Below are 20,319 nucleotides of genomic sequence, written 5' to 3' on the forward strand. Positions count from 1 at the left end.
CACACACACACACACCCACATAACACACATCGTCATGATCGGTCACCCATATACTCAAACATTAGGCCTACTCATGATAAATTAATGGTGTCTTCCAGTGCATGCAGCATGTATGAGACATTATTATATCTTCATGCATGGTAATGTATCCGGTATGTATACTTTTCATGCAAGAATGGGATTTCTGACGTTGTAGGCATAAAACCTTTTAAAAACAACTATTTTTATAATATACACCCCTCCACCCTCGGGCTCCACCCCTAAGTTATATAACGCACACCTTCATGAACAGTATTGAACAGAATAAAATAATGGAGCGAATTGGAAAATGTTACTTTTATGCGCATAAATCCGAATTTGTGTTTTCTTTCCGCTATAATTCGAAATGGAAAATATTTCCCATTTAATTCTTTTACAACATAATATAGGCTAAAGCCACGATTTCTCCGTGTTACAAAATTCTGTGTTACAAATTAGACAATTTCCGTGATTTTCCATTTTCCAATATAAAGCACTGAAAAGTGAAAACAAACATGTTTTATAAGTGTATTTTGAATTACCCTTTACTGTAGTAGGCCTAGAATTAATGCTAAAATGGATTGTTTAATGGTTTTGATTACATTATTTTTTTAAGATATTAGACCTACCGTGGGTAAAAAAAAATCCAATTAATGGAACAATTTTGTGTAACGTGTTTATTGATAGGGGCTTTGATTCGATATAATTTGAAACGTTATTTTCCCTGTTGACGCGTGCAAGTATAGGTCTTCTCTATATCAAACACCCAGATTTGAAAGATAGGCCTACAGGATGTTCGTGTTTATGCATGATATCATTTTAAACTTCATATAACTCATTATTTTTCCTGTTCACACGCGCACCATCTACTATAGTCTATATATCTACCTCGAGTCACCGGCACTAGCTTTGTAGTTCAGCGTGTTCTGCATTAGCTTAGCGTTACTTATAATCAACATCGAACAATAGAAGTCAAGTGTTTTAATGTTAGCTGTAAATATATAGTCTCACGGGAGAATCTGTTATTAGTCTTCTTTATCAGTCTTTTTTTTTTAAACTTGCTGGTCACGGCTACCGCGTGACTCTAATAAACAAGTATGCTTGACAGTGTGTTTTTAGAGAGCAAAGTCGCGGGGTAAAGTTCTGCTTAAAATTCAAAGTCCATTGTCGGAATTTCGGGGTTCGCTATCAATAAACTGGTAGATTCCAAAATCAGAATTGTTCAGTATTAAAGTGAGCCATTATAATTATGCAAGATAGTGTTGCATTCAATTACTTTTATTGTCACTAATCATCTGATATTTTTAACTCTTTATGACCATTTTACTATTGAATACTTTAATTTTAATAAACATCAGTATAATTTTGAGTTCAACGAAATGGGTTCATCTTGACTAATAATAACTTATTTTTAATAAAATTCGACTATGGCATAGTCTAAAGAGCTTTTAAAATCCCCGATAAATTCTTTGTTGAATAGTAGCATTTCCATCAATGCAACATATTACATAGCCTATTTATAATAACGTTAACATTAGAATGTATATTTGATAATGACTATTATCAGTAACAACCGGAGGGGCCTTAAATCAAATTTAAATAATCAAATTTAAATAATAAGTAATGTGCACACCCGCCTTCAAAATCTAGGTATATCAAACACCCAGATTTGGAAGTTAGGCCTATACGAAGTGGTCCTTTGTTACCAAAAATAAATAGATGTTTGAATTGGTGAATTGGCGCAGTATGGTACCTTTGTTGTCTGTGTCATCATATTTTAGTATGAATTCAATAAAATAAGTAACCACTCGATGAACAATTATTACGGGTATACTCAACTGACAAATTACATTGATTAACAGTTTGAGCAAGTTTGAATGGGATGAAACTGAGTTCGCCTTATGCAGAATGAGATCAAACAAGAAAACTAAATGTGTAAAAAACAGGGACATATATCCCACCTATCCCTTTGAGCAAGAGGATTTATAAATCATGATAGTCCAGGAAGAATTAATCCCTTTCTCTTTACTGGTAAATGGTCCCAATAGAAACACGCCTATTGACAGGCAAGTTGCAGAAATTAAGAAAAACAAAATGAATCATAATAACTGTCAATCACAATTATCAAAATTGTAAAAATACATTTATATTAGAGAAGTATGTCCTTTATAAATGTATCTGATATAAAATAAAAATTATATTATCAAAATAATAGTATTTTAATTAAAGATATATAATTAATTTAGATTTATATCTTTGATTAACCAGTTTTGCAAACAAAATAATTGGATTTTTCTTCTTCGCGGCACTGCCTCCCACGCCTTCGTCGCAAATACAAAACACGGCCCGTAATTCTCGGGGTCTTATATCAAATTGAGAGCATCCTACTTGACCCGGGGACTTGTCAAGCAATCGATCGTACATCAGTGTGTAAAGCACGCGGATCGCCGAGCCCGGGACTTAATCAAGCAAGGTACACCGTTGTGTGTTCTAGTACTTTTATGCGTGCTTGGTGCACGGAACCGTTGATTGAACACATATCACACCCGGCGTTTTCGTGCAAGTGGCAGCAATAATCCGCCGCTAACACGCTGGGCAAAAGTCAGTGCACAGCACGGAACCCACAAAATATCTCAAAGCTGCTGCTGGCGTTTGTTTTGCTAGTTGTGCTCATTTGTCTTTGAAAAATTTGTCAAATATTTTCAGTATTAATAGTTTCATTATTTAATATGTTTATAGGACTGCAAGTTTTGAAAGTTTTGAACATCACAAACTTATTTTAACTGAGTTTGAGTCGGTAAAATAAAAATACACAAAACTCGCAAGAGTTTTTTTTTGTTTTTATTTTTTTTATATAATGTTTTGTTTTGCCATATTATGTAAATTATTACATAGCCATACTGGCGATAAGTAATTTACATGTTTAACACTACTTATTATATCTTGCAAAATATGAAGTTAACATGATTTGTAAAATGAGATAAATCCTTTGTTTGTGAAAGCATAATATTGTTATGTAAAATAAAGTACACGAGGATTTAATATTACATAAAAAATACATAATCAAGGCCTAAATTTCAGACATAGGCCTACACATGTATTAAATTAATTATTGTTAATGAAAATATAAGCTAATATAGTGTGACATCAAAAGTTTATTTTGCAACACGGGCGTATCATCGTGCATTATGGTTTTGTTACAGTACCAATCTTCAGTCCGTCAGCAATCAGCATACCATTTGCTTTAAATACTATAATATACACGCCGGGCTTCAAGCAATCGACCAGGAAACAGTCAACAACAGCCCCAATACCCGCGGTATAAAAATGGGGACGAAAGTGCACGGGAGTGTAGTGTAATTGAATTGGCGTGTAACGGAAGTGGAGAGGTTCGGTGGCATGTTTCCGGCACAGCAGTAGATTTCCGTGGTTGAAAATTAGCGAGAAAAGCACTAAAAAGCGAGTTTCACAGCGAGACATGGCGTATTCCATGTGGGCTTACAATCATGCTACAATGATCTCCGTGGACGAACGGTTATGATTGAGCGTATTGATTGGCATTGGTCGCATGCACACTTCGCAACGTTACACAGTGAGTCAATTGGGCGAACAGGTGCGTGGTATGTATTGTGTATTGGGTGAACCTTTTTTGGGGCGAATGTGTTTTGGGGTGAGACGTCTCGCATTCCATAGAGCAGTGTAATACACATAATCATGCATAACTCGCAAACGCAATATCGGAATCAACTGAAATTTTGGGAATATGCTTTTTTCGTGGATATGTACTGAAAAATATCATAAAAAGAGGATGCTAGGATCACGAAATACTCCTTTAAGAAAATAAAAAGAAATTTTGAGCTTGTTTCCTGTATCTGATTTCAACAAGGAATGTGTCATTTTAAAGCTAAAAAAATAGCAGTTAATCCTAGTTTTTCATCTGGTAGGTTATGATGTGATTGGTCACATATTTAGTACACATCCATATAGGACTGGTATTTGGTAGCGTGGACTAAACAGTTGTACTATAAGCCCTTTCACAGTCTTCAAATCAAAATGCCAGCTCGAGAAGATATTAAAATACCATATGTGCAGTCCCAAGATTGTGAAAGGGCTAATTCTGCAAGGTCCTTAATATAGGAGGGGCAGTGGCGTAGCATGGGTCATCATATGGGGGGGGGGGCACCGACCACCGGATCTGATTGGGGGGGGCACAAGCCATTTTTCTGCAATTTTCCTATGGGATTTTCTAAATTTTCAGATCATGCCTTCCGGTGCCCCTATGACGCTATGCCACTGGGGAGGGGCGTTAATTAGGGTAAATATAGTGCATCATTTACAGTATTTCAATCACATGTAAGATATGTGATTGAGATTTTATTCAAAGGCATAACTAATTGCATTGTATCTTTACAGATGTACCACTGGTCTGAAGAGCGACATGCTAAAATGGTTCATTTTTATTTCAAACTTGGACATTCAGCAGCAATCCATTGACAATTGTCGGTCGATCCTTCATGTAATTATTTCGTGTAATCTAATCCTAACTCTAACCCTAATCCTAACCCTAACCCTAAGCCTAATTCTAATCATAACCCTAATCCTAACCCTAACCCTAATCCTAACCCTAATCCTAACCCTAAACTAACCCTAACTCTAACCCTAACCCTAATTTCGTGTAAAATTACATGAAGGAATAACCCAATTGTCATGTTATCAACTGACAGGGAAACCATCACCAACATAGAGATCAAGTTGAAAATTGAAAAACAAATGAACCACTTCAGACCACTGAGACATGTTGATATCTCGGCAAAGGAAATCTACTATTGGAAACCTGTTATACTTGCCTATGTCAAATACATGCAACCTTCGATCGGTAACTGGCTCAGACTTTTCACCGCCTCCTCCAAACACATAAAGCTTGTTTCCTATTGAAGCACTACTACGACATGTCCTATGGGAAGGTGGAGTTCCAGATACACTGATACTGCTCCATTTCTCTGAAGCTGTATAACACAATACAATTACTGTAAATAACTCCTCGACTGTTCAAACAATAGCCCAATTTTGCCTAATTGAAACTAAATATTTTTGGGGAAATGGTAAAAAATTTGGCAATTTTCATAACTTTTGTTATATATGACCGTCCACGGCGAATGAGCCGTAAATTCCTCCCCCGGTCAATTTTATTTTATTTCGTGTTTAAAGAATAAACATCATAAACTTAAAAATGGTATATCATTTGACTTCAAACGATATCCAGAAGCGGGGTTATGGTTAGTTAAACTTTGCTTCTTCAACAAAATTATAGCTTTTTTCGTTTTACGTGTGTCTCTTTTTCCACATTGCTGGCAATAAATATCAAACAGTCATAATTGGCGGTCATTTCAAATCATCCCCAAGTCAACGAGGTTTAAGAAGGTTCTCTCATTGTTAATTGTTGGTTATGCATACCTATACAAAATACAATGCCTGGTAACCCACCACTTGAAAAGGATTTAGCAAAAGCAAACAAAGACCAGAGCTATTAAAAGTTCTATAGCCATCTAAGGTAGAAGCTTATTATCCACTTCAATAATAGGATTATTGATTGGTGTTGTGACTATCAAAATAAGACAGATGTCGCGACAGCTTAAGTGACCGATGAATACGACCTTCGTACACATTTTACACCATAACTCAGAATACAATTTAGGGAATTTACGGCTCGTTTGTGCTGCCGGGTCACATATAGTCTGTCCACATAGAAGTACAAAGTAAATAGACCTCGGAAACTAGAGGTATGAGAATAACTATTTCAGTGCAATTCTTCTTTGGCGCGCCAACTGCTGCGCGATTTGTGCACCACGCTCTTTCCGCGTCGCGTGTGACGCATAGCATCGACCCCCGATGCCACAGATTTGGTGTGTACTTCTAAGTGGACAGACTGTAGCGCTGAGTATCCATATATCTTGGAAAATTGGTATTCGTTCCATCTATCGCACTTACCCATTTCTCACACCTGTCAAAGGGGACTCCTTCGCTAAATCCCTATTAGTTTGTACAGGGCCTTTCAGTTCCAGCCAATTTTCTCTACATACACAATACCAATTTACTTTCCTTTTTTAATTATTGGGAGGTTTATTCCCCTGATAAGAAATTTTATGATATGCTTTGTGATTTCCCCCATTGAGTGCAACGGTTAGTCCCTCTTTGTGTCCGAGGACGCGATATGGAAAAGCCAAATCCCGGCAAAAACAACCAATGTGATTGCTAGTGACATCATGACAACCGACAGAATAAGGATGGGTCCACATTTAAATTTTCAGCAGCACATCCTTACCCAATCCAAACTTGAACTTGAGTGGATGAGATTGGGTCACATGTTACTTACCTAGATTCAACATTTGTACATCGTTTAGATTCTTAGCCTGATCAGCTCCTCCAAATATGTAGATATTATCTGGCTGGCTCTCAGGGTTGAAGGCGCAATGCTCATAGCGGCCTATTAGACCATCACACTCCAACTCATCCCACTCATATTTATCTGAAACAATAAAAATATGATTATTATCTGGCTGGCTCTCAGGGTTGAAGGCACAATGCTCATAGCGGCCTATTAGACCATCACACTCCAACTCATCCCACTCATATTTATCTGGAAAAATACAAATATATAGATCTGGCTGGCTCTCAGGGTTGAAGGCGCAATGCTCATAGCGGCCTAGACTATCACACTCAAACTTGTCCCACTCGAAATTTATTTGAAACAATAACCACAACATGAAATTATTCATACTGCACGCTTTTATGATATATATAAATATAATTGCAATTGGTGATGCCTCAGGTGCAAAATTGGTTACTTAGCAATTCAGGGTAATTTGTGTACCTGATTATATTGGTGTGTCAAAAATTGGGCTACTTGAGAGGCCACGGCCTGCCAAGCCAATTCTCAGCACCTTGGCCCCTAGTGATTTTCATCACTTGTTCCAGTGCACTTGTTCCAGTGCCAATTATCTGTGTTGTTGTTGTTGCAGATTTTATTAACACTGCTATGGGCCTTGGAATCGCTCATTTTTTGGCTATATTGAACTACCTACTTCTGTGCCTATGTTTGTTGGTTTTTTGTCCCTATCTGCATAACATCTACAAATAGTCTATATTTTACTTGTTTTTTGTTTCCCCACATCAAGTTAGTATACTTTGCTCTTTTTCTTTCCAGTTGTTCATATATTCAGGATATGATGGGTGGTCAAAAAGTTCGTAGATCAAGGTATGCTACTTTGTCGCACAGTAATGAATTTGGTCTCATTTGAAAGCTTGTTCTTCAAACATTACTGCAGAGGAAGCCTACCTCCTTGAATTCACAAGTAGTACCAGAACTGAATACAGAGTCATGTCATGCTGGTAGAACGGCATTGATAATGAATAAAGAACCAAACAAAGAAAGGTAAGATTCAGGGAGAGTCTTGATGACAGATCATAAATTTGCCAAATGAAAGTGCAATCATAGGCATATACATGTATCATACTAAAGTAGGTAATGGGGATACGCATCCTGCACAAGAACAAATAAACACAATGGGAAACGATTGCTCGCTACGGGAGGAAACTGAATATATTAAATAAGAAAGAGTGAACAGTTTACCAACCCAAAGTGTTACAATTAAACAAGACAACATATAAATACAAATCCCGACCGGCACACAACCCAACTTGAAAAAAAAGCAAGGGAATGTGCCGGCGCGGGAATCGAACCCACGACCTTTCCGTCTAGCGAGCAATCGTTCCCCATTGTGTTTATTTGTTATTGTGCAGGATGCGTATCCCCATTACCGGTACCTACTTTACTTATATTATACTGGGGAAACGATTAAGCATCAGTAATGATCTCCTTCACTTGTGTACTTGCGTAATATTTGTTTGTGTGTGTTGTATACCTCGACTGCCAACATTAGACCCAGTTTTAACCACCGTTTATCAGTGGGAGCTGTTAGCCTAATGGATAAGGCGTCCGTCTAGAGTTCGGAAGGTCGTGGGTTCGATTCCCGCGCCGGCACATTCCCTTGCTTTTTTTTCCAAGTTGGGTTGTGTGCCGGTCGGGATTTGTATTTATATGTTGTCTTGTTTAATTGTAACACTTTGGGTTGGTAAACTGTTCACTCTTTCATATATCATACAAATTTGATAGCAACATTGAGGCAAGCTATCAAGTGAAGACGGTTGGTGGTAGGTTGTCCTATACCCTATTCTCAGTTTGCCAAGCTGCCATTCATGTATGACAGAAGGGTCAATTAACTAAAGCAACCATATTGTGGTCCAGGTATGGCCTCCAGTTAGTGAAACCTATATAATATAATATAATATCATAATATCAGGTTTAGTGGTGATCAATGCTGGTGAGCCTTCAATGAGGAGTGGCTCATGGAGCAATCGGAAGACTTTCAATTGATTGACATAGGTTTTAAAAAATGCATCAAGGTATGCAGTGACCATGTTCAAGAGGGAGATAGAATTTGGCTGGTACTCTTTTAAGTACCTTGTTCTACAAACTTATTGACCGCCCCTCATATACTCTTGTATCATATATTGATCCTTGATGTGTTTTGTAGCTTTTTGTGTCCTCATCCATTGGATTCACCATTATGTACCCACATTTTTGTTGCTAAATGGTTTAGGGTCAGTCCATGTCGAAACAGATTGAGTGTACACCCACCCTCTTGGATTTTGCTCTCCTTTGGCTCAGGGGTACCTTTCATGGATCCCTAGGTGAGGTCACAAGAAAAAATTCAAATTCCATTTCGTTTATGAATGGCGGGCAATCAAAGTTTGGCGACCTCGACCAAAATTGTGAATTTAAGGGTCCAAATGACAAAGTGCTCTCTTTGAGGGGCACTTTCTTCTTAATTTAATCAGTTGTGATCCTCTTTTTGAATGTGGTCACTCACTGGCTGTGTCTGAAATACCTAATGCCAAAAAAGATAGATTTGAATTTCGTTGGGATTTCAGAGGGGTCAAAATCAGCACTTCGTGCTGTTCAATCAAATTATCTTGATTTTGAAGGACCCATGATAATGTCACAGTGCACTTATAGGTCCTAATTATGTTCAGAATGGATTAACCATATGCCAATGTCTATGAGCAATTAAAAAAAGAGAAATTTCTAGACCCTACAGAATTTTAGGCCACCCCTAAAGTGGTTCAGCCACAAATGGCACTTAAAGTCGGCAAATTTTGACCCCTAATAACTTTAGGTGTACACCAGATATGAATTTCTAGTCTTTTGCATCTGAAAGAATGTAGTTCAATGTTACTAGGAACATAAGATTTGTTTTGTATTTTGTGTGTTTTAGTATTAAGTTGACGCTTTCAAAAATAGTCATTTTGCCTAACATACCATGCATACAGGATACGGTACAAAATGCCAATTTTAGTATGATATTTTTTTATATTTTTGATCACTTTATAGCCATTTGTATTATTTATCCTGATATTTCAAGTTGCTCTTGAGTCAAGTATTAAGAAAAAACTACTTTCTAATCCTCTGTATGGATTTTTAAGGGGGTCAAAAATGCACTTCCTGGCAACGATGCACATGCAAAGTACAGGTTATGGGGGTCAAATTTTCAGAATGCTCCCAATTATGTCAAGTAATATATCAAATTACTCGGATGGTCATGAGGATTCCAAAAATGTATAGTTTGTTATGTGTCAGACCTTTCAGGAGGGCGCTATGACGAAAAATGTTCATAGGTCAACGACCTTTTGAAAGTATCAAAACACAAAAATACAAAACAAATCTTATGTTCCTAGTAACATAAGACTACATTCTTTCAGATGCAAAAGACTAGAAATTCATATCTGGTGTACACCTAAAGTTATTAGGTGTCAAAATTTGCCGATTTTAAGCGCCATTTGTGGCTGAACCACTTTAGGGGGGCCTAAAATTCTGTAGGGGGTCTAGAAATTTCTTTTTTTGAATTGCTCATAGACATTGGCACATGGTTAATCCATTCTGAACATAATTAGGACCTATAAGTGCACTGTGGCATTATCATGGGTCCTTCAAAATCAAAGATAATTTGATTGAACAGTATGAAGTGCTGATTTTGACCCCTCTGAAATCCCAACGAAATTCCGAAATCAATCTTTTTGGCATTAGGCATTTCAGACACAGCCAGTGAGTGACCACATTCAAAAAGAGGGTCACAACTGATTTAATTAAGAAGAAAATGCCTCTCAAAGAGAGCGCTTTGTCATTTGGACACCTTAAATTCCCAATTTTGGTCAAGGTCGCCAAACTTTGATGGCCTGCCATTCGAAACGAAATTGAATTTGAATTTTTTCTTGTGACCTCACCTAGGGGTCCATGAAAGGTACCCCTGAGCCAAAGGAGAGCATAATCCAAGAGGGTGGGTGTACACTCAGTCTGTTTTGACATGGACTGACCCTTTATATATAGTGTCTTGGGCCACGGTGCCGGGCCACGGTGGTCAGCGAATTCCTGTGAAGTGTGAGGCTTGTGGGTTTATGCCTGTACATACGAGGGGGTATCCAAAAGTTTTTGACATCACCAAGAAGCGAAGGAGCTATATCGATGAAATTTTGTCAGTGCAATTACTGGTCCTTCTCTACATTATGGTCCAAAAATGGTCTCATAAGTATGTTTACTTTTTTTAGGTGGCGCTAGATGGGCAGTAGGCGCATAACCTGTAAAATAGTGAAAATTGAGGCACGCAGCGTGATTAAGTTCCTGCATTTGAAGGGTTAGGCCTACAATGCTCAGAAAATCTATGATGAAATGAAAGCTATCTACAGTGATGATTGCTCATCATATGGCACTGTTGCTTTTTGTAAAAGGAATTTCCAAACTGGCCACATGTCCCTCACAGATGAGCCAAGAAGTGGACGTCCATCACTTTCGGATGATGCGGCCAGTGAAGAAATTCAAGAAAGTGGAGGATCTTATCATGAAAAGGTTATGCGCCTACATCTAGCGCCACCTGTAAAGAAAGTAAACATACTTATGAGACCATTTTTGGACCATAATGTAGAGAAGGACCAGTAATTACACTGACAAAATTTCATCGATATAGCTCCTTCGCTTCTGGGTGATGTCAAAAACTTTTGGATACCCCCTCGTACTGTACTACAAATCATCACGCTTTATTATTTAGAACAGCTTACCTTTTAACGTTATTATTTAGTTTGCGGACTTCAATGGATTAAATTACAACTTCCCTGGATAGATTTCAAGCTAACAATTGAATACATGAATACAAAAGCCACCTAAGTCCATGGGAAGTGATTTTGAGAGAAAAACCCGTGTATCATTTTAATTCCTTCAGTTAGATTTACCTGGTCAATATGATAAGTTTTACGTGCAAATGAGTGGATTAACCTGTATTAAGTATGACGATTAGCATTTCAGGGACTTCGTGGGGTTCATTTTCAATTTTGGACTTCATATACAAAGACAACAATGTTAGAATGAGATTACCACTAGTAAGATAATACAAAATAAAGCGCACAGGTATGTATAATGTTGATAAGCATTCTGCCATGTAATATAAACCACACACTTTCCTTTATTAAACCCATTTTTTTTTTTCAAAAGTCACTCTCTAGCAATGAATGTGTTACAAGTGGACTTTTTATACATACTGGATTTTAATCAATGTGTTACAAGACTCAAATCATGGAATTGGGTGATTCTTTCATACATGCTATTTTTCACATGCTCAATAGACACAGAGGATGAATTTGAGTTGTTCTTTCATACATATGACAGGCCTATGTAAAGGAACACTTTCCCATGCTTAACTCAATTTGGTTTAAGTATGGACTTAGGTGGCTTTTGTATTCATATTCAATTGCTAGCAGCATTGTAACCAGCATTTTGTAATCATGGGGTTGCAACTTGCAAATACACATCCCCGCTCCACACCACTGACTACGTAGTACTATGTTCAGGGGTGCTACATTGTATGTTCAGTAAATGCATCAGCCAACTCCTCAAAAACACTTTAAAACTTATGGACTAAGAGAGACCCAAAAAAAAAAAAAAAAAAAATTACAGTGAAGCACAGCGTCATCATCCCTAGATCTTTGTGTCAAAAATTGCCGTGATAGTACGATGAATCCTCTCGTTTTTCAACAGATACGCATGGCGATTTTGTTCAAGATAGGCAGAGCGACTCAGGCTACGCATACCAATTTCACACGATATGAAATTCCACAGAGCCTGCCACAGAGTTTCTATTCTATGTTTTTACGATTTGCGCATGATCAGTATCCCATATGATATTTCTATTACAAGAAAATTTGATTTGTTGTCAGGTAAATCCCAGGTTTTATTTTTAATACACTAACTGGAAATTAAATACACTAATTAGCGGGGACCGGTATTTTGCTGTGGATATATATTTCACTGCATTTTATAAGTAACGATTTTGATCATCAAAATAAAAATTGTGATATATTCAACTGTTTGAGAATTCCAATTCTATAAAGGAACACCTGTATTAGAAAATTAAATCACATGTCTATACAATACACACTACATGTATGCCACTTTCTTTATCTGCGTCAATAAATAAAATATTGAGTTTGTAGTTCACCGCTGAGTGATCTAGCGATCGATTGCTAGCAAATCAGATAGAACTCCTTTTCTTGCGTTCGGTGAAATACCACTCGCCCGTCGTTCACCAACGCAGTATTAAGTTTATATTTATAATATAGGGTGTCGACACTGTGTGAGGGAGTCTTATTGCTCTAATGTAATACCTACACTATAATACAGTCTTACCAAGAGAAAGAATGTGAGTCTCAGCAAAAGGTCCACTAGGATTAGCTCCTCCAATGATGACCAGTTTGTCAGGTTTACCATCTCTCCCTGGTACAAAGGTGATGGTGTGACCTACTCGCATGCTAGGGTACTGTCCATATGATGAGATCACATACCACAAACCAGGGTTTGGACTATCCCCTCTACCAAGAATAGGATGTACTTCCATCACACTGAAACAAAAAGCAAAGGTGGAGCTACAGTCAGGGATTAAGTAAGATGAGGAAATGACAGTGGGTTTCAGCAGCAGTACGAGGGGGTATCCAAAGGTTTTTGACATCACCCAGAAGCGAAGGAGCTATATCGATGAAATTTTGTCAGTGTATTTACTGGTCCTTATGTACATTATGGTCCAAAAATGGTCTTATAAGTATGTTTACTTTCTTTACATGTGGCGCTAGATGGGCAGTAGGCGCATAACCTGTAAAATGGTGAAAATTGAGGCATGCAGCGTGATTAAGTTCCTGCATTTGAAGGGTTAGGCCTACAATGCTCAGAAAATCTATGATGAAATGAAAGCTAACTACGGTGATGATTGCATGCCCATCATATGGCACTGTTGCTTTTTGAAAAAGGAATTTCCAAACTGGTCACATGTCCCTCACAGATGAGCCAAGAAGTGGACGTCCATCACTTTTGGATGATGCGGCCACAGTGAAGAAATTCAAGAAAGTGGAGGATCTTATCATGAAAAGGTTATGCGCCTACTGCCCATCTAGCGCCACCTGTAAAGAAAGTAAACATACTTATGAGACCATTTTTGGACCATAATGTACATAAGGACCAGTAATTACACTGACAAAATTTCATCGATTCGATATAGCTCCTTCGCTTCTGGGTGATGTCAAAAACTTTTGGATACCCCCTCGTATAGCTATGTAAGCCACCATTACCATATCGCGTATGCTGTACTGGATGGAATATATTGCATGCTCCGATAACATTGTGGATAGATATAGAATGGAGTACACACGTACAGCTGGGTGCATGGCCTACACGAACTGCGATTTGTGTGACTGACACACGCTTTTATTAATTTACGCAGTCGTACAGTTCACTAAGTTGGGACTTTATTGACTCGCGCAGTAACAAAAACTGAATAATTCTCGCCTATAACAAGCTGATCATAGTATAGTACATTATGCTTCTTTAGCACCCCGATAGCTGCCCCCATATGTGTCTCAAATCTCAGATTCCCTGTGGTTTGTTTTTATTTAGGTTCCATAATGCACAAACAATAACAAAGAGTACATGATTATACTATAGCCTAAGAATAAGGCAAAAAAAATATTGTTTTCCAACAGTGCGCACATTTCAATTTTGATGGCTTATTTTGCAATTGTTATCACTGTGATACAAATTAAGTATAAATTTAAGCGACAAGTAATGCATCGCAAAATCGGCGATTGCCCATCACTTTCCAAAAGAAATGCAGTGCATCGCAATCGCTCAGTGATCATGCAAGTATAAATTCAGCTTAATTCTGATGCAATTTGAGATAGCTCCATAAGCTTATATCTTCATATCCATCATCGATTTATCAGTGACAGTGGATTTGAGGAAAGACTAAATTGATCATTAAAGCAAGTCAAGTTAATTAACGAGTCAAAATCAACATCAATGTAACTTAAGGGTGGTCTGAACCCTGGAATTATGGAAACTTTCGGGCTTCATAACTGCTAAATTATTAGTCTAAAGAATATAAAAGTATACATTTTTAGAATGGAAATGACTTGATGAATTCATCTGTGAGGTCCAATTTGGGCCAAAATGCTCATTTTGGAGAAAATCCCAAAAAGCGGGTTTTTGGCCCAAATTTTTTCGTGCAACGTAACAAAAAATTGTTTGGCCAAAATTTTTTTTTATTAATTTTAAAAACTAGATAAAAATATCTAGGGCGCGTTTTTATTTTTTGAATTTTGACCAACTTTGAGAAATTTGCACCAAAAATGGTAAAAAATGCAAAATTTTCAAAAAATCATAAAAATTTTATGATTTTCACCCAAATTCAAATATTTTTGGTGAAGTTGGTCAAAATTCAAAAAATGAAAAACGCTCCCTAGATATTTTTATCTAGTTTTTAAAATTAATAAAAAAATTTTTGGCCAAACAATTTTTTGGTTACGTTGCACGAAAAAATTTGGGCCAAAAAAACTGTTTTTTGGGATTTTCTCCAACAATGAGCATTTTGGCCCAAATCACAGATGAATTCATCAAGTCATTTCCATTCTAAAAATATATACTTTTATATTCTTTAGACTAATAATTTAGCAGTTCTGAGGCCAAAGTTTTCATAATTCAGGGTTCAGATCAACAAAGGTTGGTCTGAACCCTGGAAATATGGAAACTTTCGGGCCTCATAACTTCTAAATTCATGGTCCAAAGTATATAAAAGTATACATATTTAGAATGGCAAAGACTTGATAAGTTCATCTGTGAGGTCAAATTTTGGCCAAAATGGCACTTTTGGCCCAAAATCCCAAAAATAACGTTTTTGGCCCACTTCTTTTTCGTGCATCGTAACAAAATAATTCTTGGGCCAAAACTTTTTTTTTCTTAATTTAATCTAGGACCCGTTTTTTCATTTTTTTGAATTTCGACCAACTTTGAGAAATTTGCGCCAAAAATGGTCAAAAAATGCTGATTTTTCAAAAAAATAATAAAAAAGCCTGATTTTGGCCCAAATTTCAAATATTTTCAGTGAAATTGGTTAAAATTAAAAAAAATGAAAAAACGGGTCCTAGATATGTTGATCTAGTTTTTAAAAATTAAGAAGAAAACAAATTTGGCCCAAGAATTTTTTTGTTACGATGCACGAAAAAGAAGTGGGCCAAAAACCGTTATATTTGGGATTTTGGGCCAAAAGTGCCATTTTGGCCCAAATTTGACCTCACAGATGAACTTATCAAGTCTTTGCCATTCTAAATATGTATACTTTATATACTGTAGACCAACATTTTAGAAGTTATGAGGCCCGAAAGTTTCCATAATTCCATGGTTCAGACCAACCTTAAACTGCAGAACTCAGTCTTCAATGATAGTCAGTCATTTATCTATCGGTACTGATCCCGTGTCATATACTGGGGTACTCAAAAAGGTGGTTTTGTTACATTTTGATGTGCAGCTTGGATTTCAAAACACCGTCTCTTGAGTATTCCTTCACTTAGACGATTCAATTAGGTCTTAAATTGAGGCTAATTTATTCTATATTACTCATGTTTTTATCCTGTTTTAAAATATTTTTTAATTATTTTTTTATGACGTTTGGCATGAAATGTGCCAAGGGTGGCTGAGGATTAGGGGGAGGAGGATTAGGGGGAGGGATTCATATTGTAAAATTGATTTAAAACCCCCATTAAAAATTTGAATCTAGTAAAAAATGTCTAAATGAACTCCCAGACATCTAAACCAAGTAAATAAATACAAAAGTTCATTTAAAAGACCAATACTTGCTCAGAATGATTGTAAATGTGGAAAAAAGAGGTGGGGTTACATCCTCCCTACTTTGTGATTGTTTTTGCCCGCACTCTCTCATTTTTTAACCGATTTCCATAAAAAAGGTGTCAAACTTCAAATGAGATGTGTAGGTAAAATGTTTGAACAATTTCATTTTTTTACTATGTAACACAAAGGTACCCCAGGTTGTGACACAGGACCTACTATCATTTGAAGACAGTTCTGATGCAAATAAAATACATCATCCGTAGTTCAAGGTACTCATACCTCCGTCGCTACGTACGATTTCCACTGACTTCTCGGCTTCAAGGTCTGAGATGTCTACCTTTATCCAGTGTACACAAAAAATACCACTTTTTCTCATAAATACCACTTCCTACCGCTCCTCACATGAGGATGAGACTTATTTTAAGAAAACATGTTTGGTGCATGTTTGTAAATTTTGAGCACATAGGATGTAAAATGACCAGACTTGTGACCGTTATCATTGCAGTGTTTTGAATTCTTCCCATAAATAAAGGCCGTCAGTGTGACTTCATCACCGCGACATGAGTTCAGGGTGCCCAACTTTTTTATGGTACTGCATTCATTCATGGCCCTATGGTGAGACTATCACTGTTTTAAGATCTAGAAACACCACCGAAATGCTGTTTTGTTAGCTAAATCATTTTGATGAAAGTCAATCTTTGACAAGATGTAACTTTTCTACGGAAAGTGCTATGACAAAACGGTTTTCAGTTGCCCGGGGCAATTGAAAATACTGTCGGGGGCAATTGAAAATACTGTTGGGCAAGCTAAATCATCAGGCACCCTGCCCGACCGGGCAATTGCCAAATTATTGAGCAATGACAGCATTATTATGTTCATATTTAACTTGATTTAATAGCAATGCAGATCGACAAACAAACAAAAATTTCCTGACAAGCCAGCAACTTAATTTCCACTGTTATTGATCCCAGGCTATTCCCGAAGCATATTAATAAAACTATATTTTTTATTTAGGCAATTTTAGCTAATTTACAAATAATACAGCAACTTGTTCAATGGGTTTCTTTCAAAAATATTCAGGCATAATCGGGCAAGCAAAAGTTGACATAAGCTTGCCCGATCCGACAATTGAAAATTAAAAATTTATCGGAGCCTGAATCGTGGTATAGTGTTCTAGACTAATTCCAATCAGCCGTCTACACTTCGCATGTACTTTGTTATGCTTTGTAGTGACGACTGATTATTTTACAGTCCATATCATGACGGACTTCTGAAAAATATTCAATGCGACTTTGGTTGTGCGCCGTAGGCACGACTGACTTGCGACGCCCGTGTACCGCGTTGCTGTAACGCGCCTCTGTGACAAGATTGCACTCTGAAGTTCTAAAACAACAAACCTGGTCAAAAGGTCAATTTGGACATAGTTCCAATAATTGGAACTCACGGCTCCGACCGTGAGTTCCAAGGAGCTATGTGTATGTGCCGCCGCGATTTAGCGTGCATTCATCACCATTCACATATGTACATAGTCGTGGAGTGGACTTTTCGCTGCTCATAAAAATCGCTCAAAAATCGTCTTTTTTTGGACAAAAGCTATTCATGCATCTATAAGTTTAGCAATCACAGATGACATACATCAGTAACACAGGTTTCTAAAGGGAATCCTGTTGCAAAATCTGTCACTTTTTTTCCACACAGTTTTCTCAGTTGTCAAACAAGCGTCTACGGGACGACAGGTAACCTTGTCAATCAAACACTCACGCTATTGTTCCCTCTCCGTGCATGTGACCGTTATCCACTCAATGACATCGATCGGAAGTCGGGGTCACGATGCATTGATGATAGGTATCGATCGCAAACCAGTATGTCATGTCCGCAAGCAGCACGTATCGGCTGCCGCCGGGCGACTACATGTCAAAATAGTTGGAGGGAAAAAAAACAAGAAAAAACGAGAGAAAATAAAATAATAAATAAATAAATAAACAAATAAATAAATTGATAATAAAAAATAAAAATAATTAAATTTAATTAATTAATAATTAAAAAGAAAATAAACATTAGCTCTATATATGCCCGCCCTAATCCTTGTAAAAAAATTGAAATAAAACACACACGAAATAAAATAAAATAAAATAAAATAAAATAAAATAAAATAAAATAAAATAAAATAAAATAAAATAAAATAAAATAAAATAAAATTAAATTAAATTAAATTAAATTTAATTTAATTTAATTTAAATGAATTGAATTGAATTGAATTAAATTTAATAGAAAATTTAATAGAAAATTAACTAAGTGAAAGAAAAATGCAATTCAATATTCAGATTCAGATTTATTTATTTGGTTTCATCTCCAACATACATAATAATAATAATAATAATAATAATATAATATTAATGTTATTATTGATATGAAATCCCTGCATTTATTTAGAGATTAAGATTTTGAAATTATTAAATAAAAAATTAAATAAATAAATTGGACCTGAAATTAAATAAAGTTGAAATGGAATACAATGAAATGACTGGAAATAAAATGACAAAGTTGAAATACACGGTATACGTCGGGTGGTCCATGTTCCATCACGGCAGACTTGGCCAATATTTTGCTAAAAATCCATGCATAAATGTTCAGGGTACTTTTATTTTTCATACTTTTGTAGATATTTATATTGAAATTAATAAAAAATACGAAGAAAAGAAAGATGAAGAAAAAAGGAAAGGAAAGGAAGAAGTCCATGAAATCAAGAAGAAAAGAACCATATATTTTTGGGAAAAAAAACAGACAGAAAGAAGAGGTGAAAAGAAAAAGAAAATCTATATATAAAAAAAATGACTTGTTTTATAAATTCTATAGATTTTCTACATAATTATAAAACAGTCACTGTTGACGTTATCCCAACATCGACATCAACAGTGATGTTGATGCTTTCCGGAAATATTTCACTGCTGAGAAATAAAGCAGAGGTAAAAGAAAATCTAAATTAAAATAAAGAAAAGATAATTTATACAGAAGGAAAGACTAGTGGAATAGCAAATGAAAGAGGAAAGAAAGAAAGCGTTTGAGAAAGAAAATAAATCGGGCGAATTAGGCCCTAGTTCAAAAGAAATGAATAAAGAAAAAAAAAAATAACAGAAAAACATGAAAGAACACTGAAATGCATTAGGTCTATAATAAATGAATTATGTATTATATAAAGAAAAACAGTATAGACAAAACTAAAATAGGCAAATTAAGTAAATGAAAAAGGAAATAAAGGGACAAACTGAGATAAAGTAAATATTTCAATGAATAGAGAAATATGAAGAAAAAAATGCAAATCGTATAAAGAAATGAATAAATAGAAAAAGATTAGAATAAGAACGAAAAGAACTACATAATTTTGAAGAAAAGGAAAAACAATCTCCTGATGAGAAGAATAAAGAAAATGAAAGGGAGAAAGAAGAAAATAAAGTGTGGGCCTAACAAATAGAAAAGCAATAATGATACGAAATAAAACATGAAAGAAAAATCCACATGATCAGAATATTTTGTATTATTAATATTAATTTATTATTATTAGACACAGTGCGCTACTACAATGCTAGCGTCGGTCCAACAAATTTAGGTTCTAACCCGGCCTGTGCCTGCTGCATCACAGGGCGCCGCGGGTACTCCATAATATCAATATTGGAGCAATCGATCAATTAGATGTCGATTGACAGGATAGCGGTCAACGGATTACTGTGTGACAACAATAGCTGACCGGAAGGTTACCTGTCGTCCCGTAGACGCTTGTGTTGTCAATAATACAATAATCTAAATGACACTGCAATAATGCTGAGCAGAGATTTTTTCGAAGCTTTTGGTTGAAATATTGTGTGTGTAAGCCTGCCAACGATAGCTTTCTTAACAAGCATGCAAGACTCCAAGAGAATCAACCATAACATGCATGCATGATGTGAATACTCGGACATGCGGAGAGCACTTTTTACGTTCAATTTTTTTAAATAATATTCATAAAACCAATTCATGATGGTGTACATTTC

The 20,319-nt window shown here is 36.2% G+C and overlaps 1 protein-coding gene across 1 annotated transcript in view; it reads right to left on the bottom strand.

Annotated features, from left to right (window-relative positions):
- The window catches only part of LOC140148174 (rab9 effector protein with kelch motifs-like), a 32,193-nt gene that overhangs the window by 11,737 nt on the left and 137 nt on the right, over window positions 1-20,319 (bottom strand). The window contains exons 2-4 of the mRNA XM_072170034.1: window positions 12,809-13,020; window positions 6,392-6,544; window positions 4,866-5,024 (exon numbers count right to left, since the gene is read on the bottom strand). Coding sequence (XP_072026135.1) covers window positions 4,866-5,024; window positions 6,392-6,544; window positions 12,809-13,016 — 520 coding nt within the window. The 5' untranslated portion in view covers window positions 13,017-13,020. The remainder of the gene's footprint in view (window positions 1-4,865; window positions 5,025-6,391; window positions 6,545-12,808; window positions 13,021-20,319) is intronic.

This window comes from Amphiura filiformis, chromosome 3, assembly GCF_039555335.1.
Source record: "Amphiura filiformis chromosome 3, Afil_fr2py, whole genome shotgun sequence".
In the NCBI taxonomy this organism is placed as follows: domain Eukaryota; kingdom Metazoa; phylum Echinodermata; class Ophiuroidea; order Amphilepidida; family Amphiuridae; genus Amphiura; species Amphiura filiformis.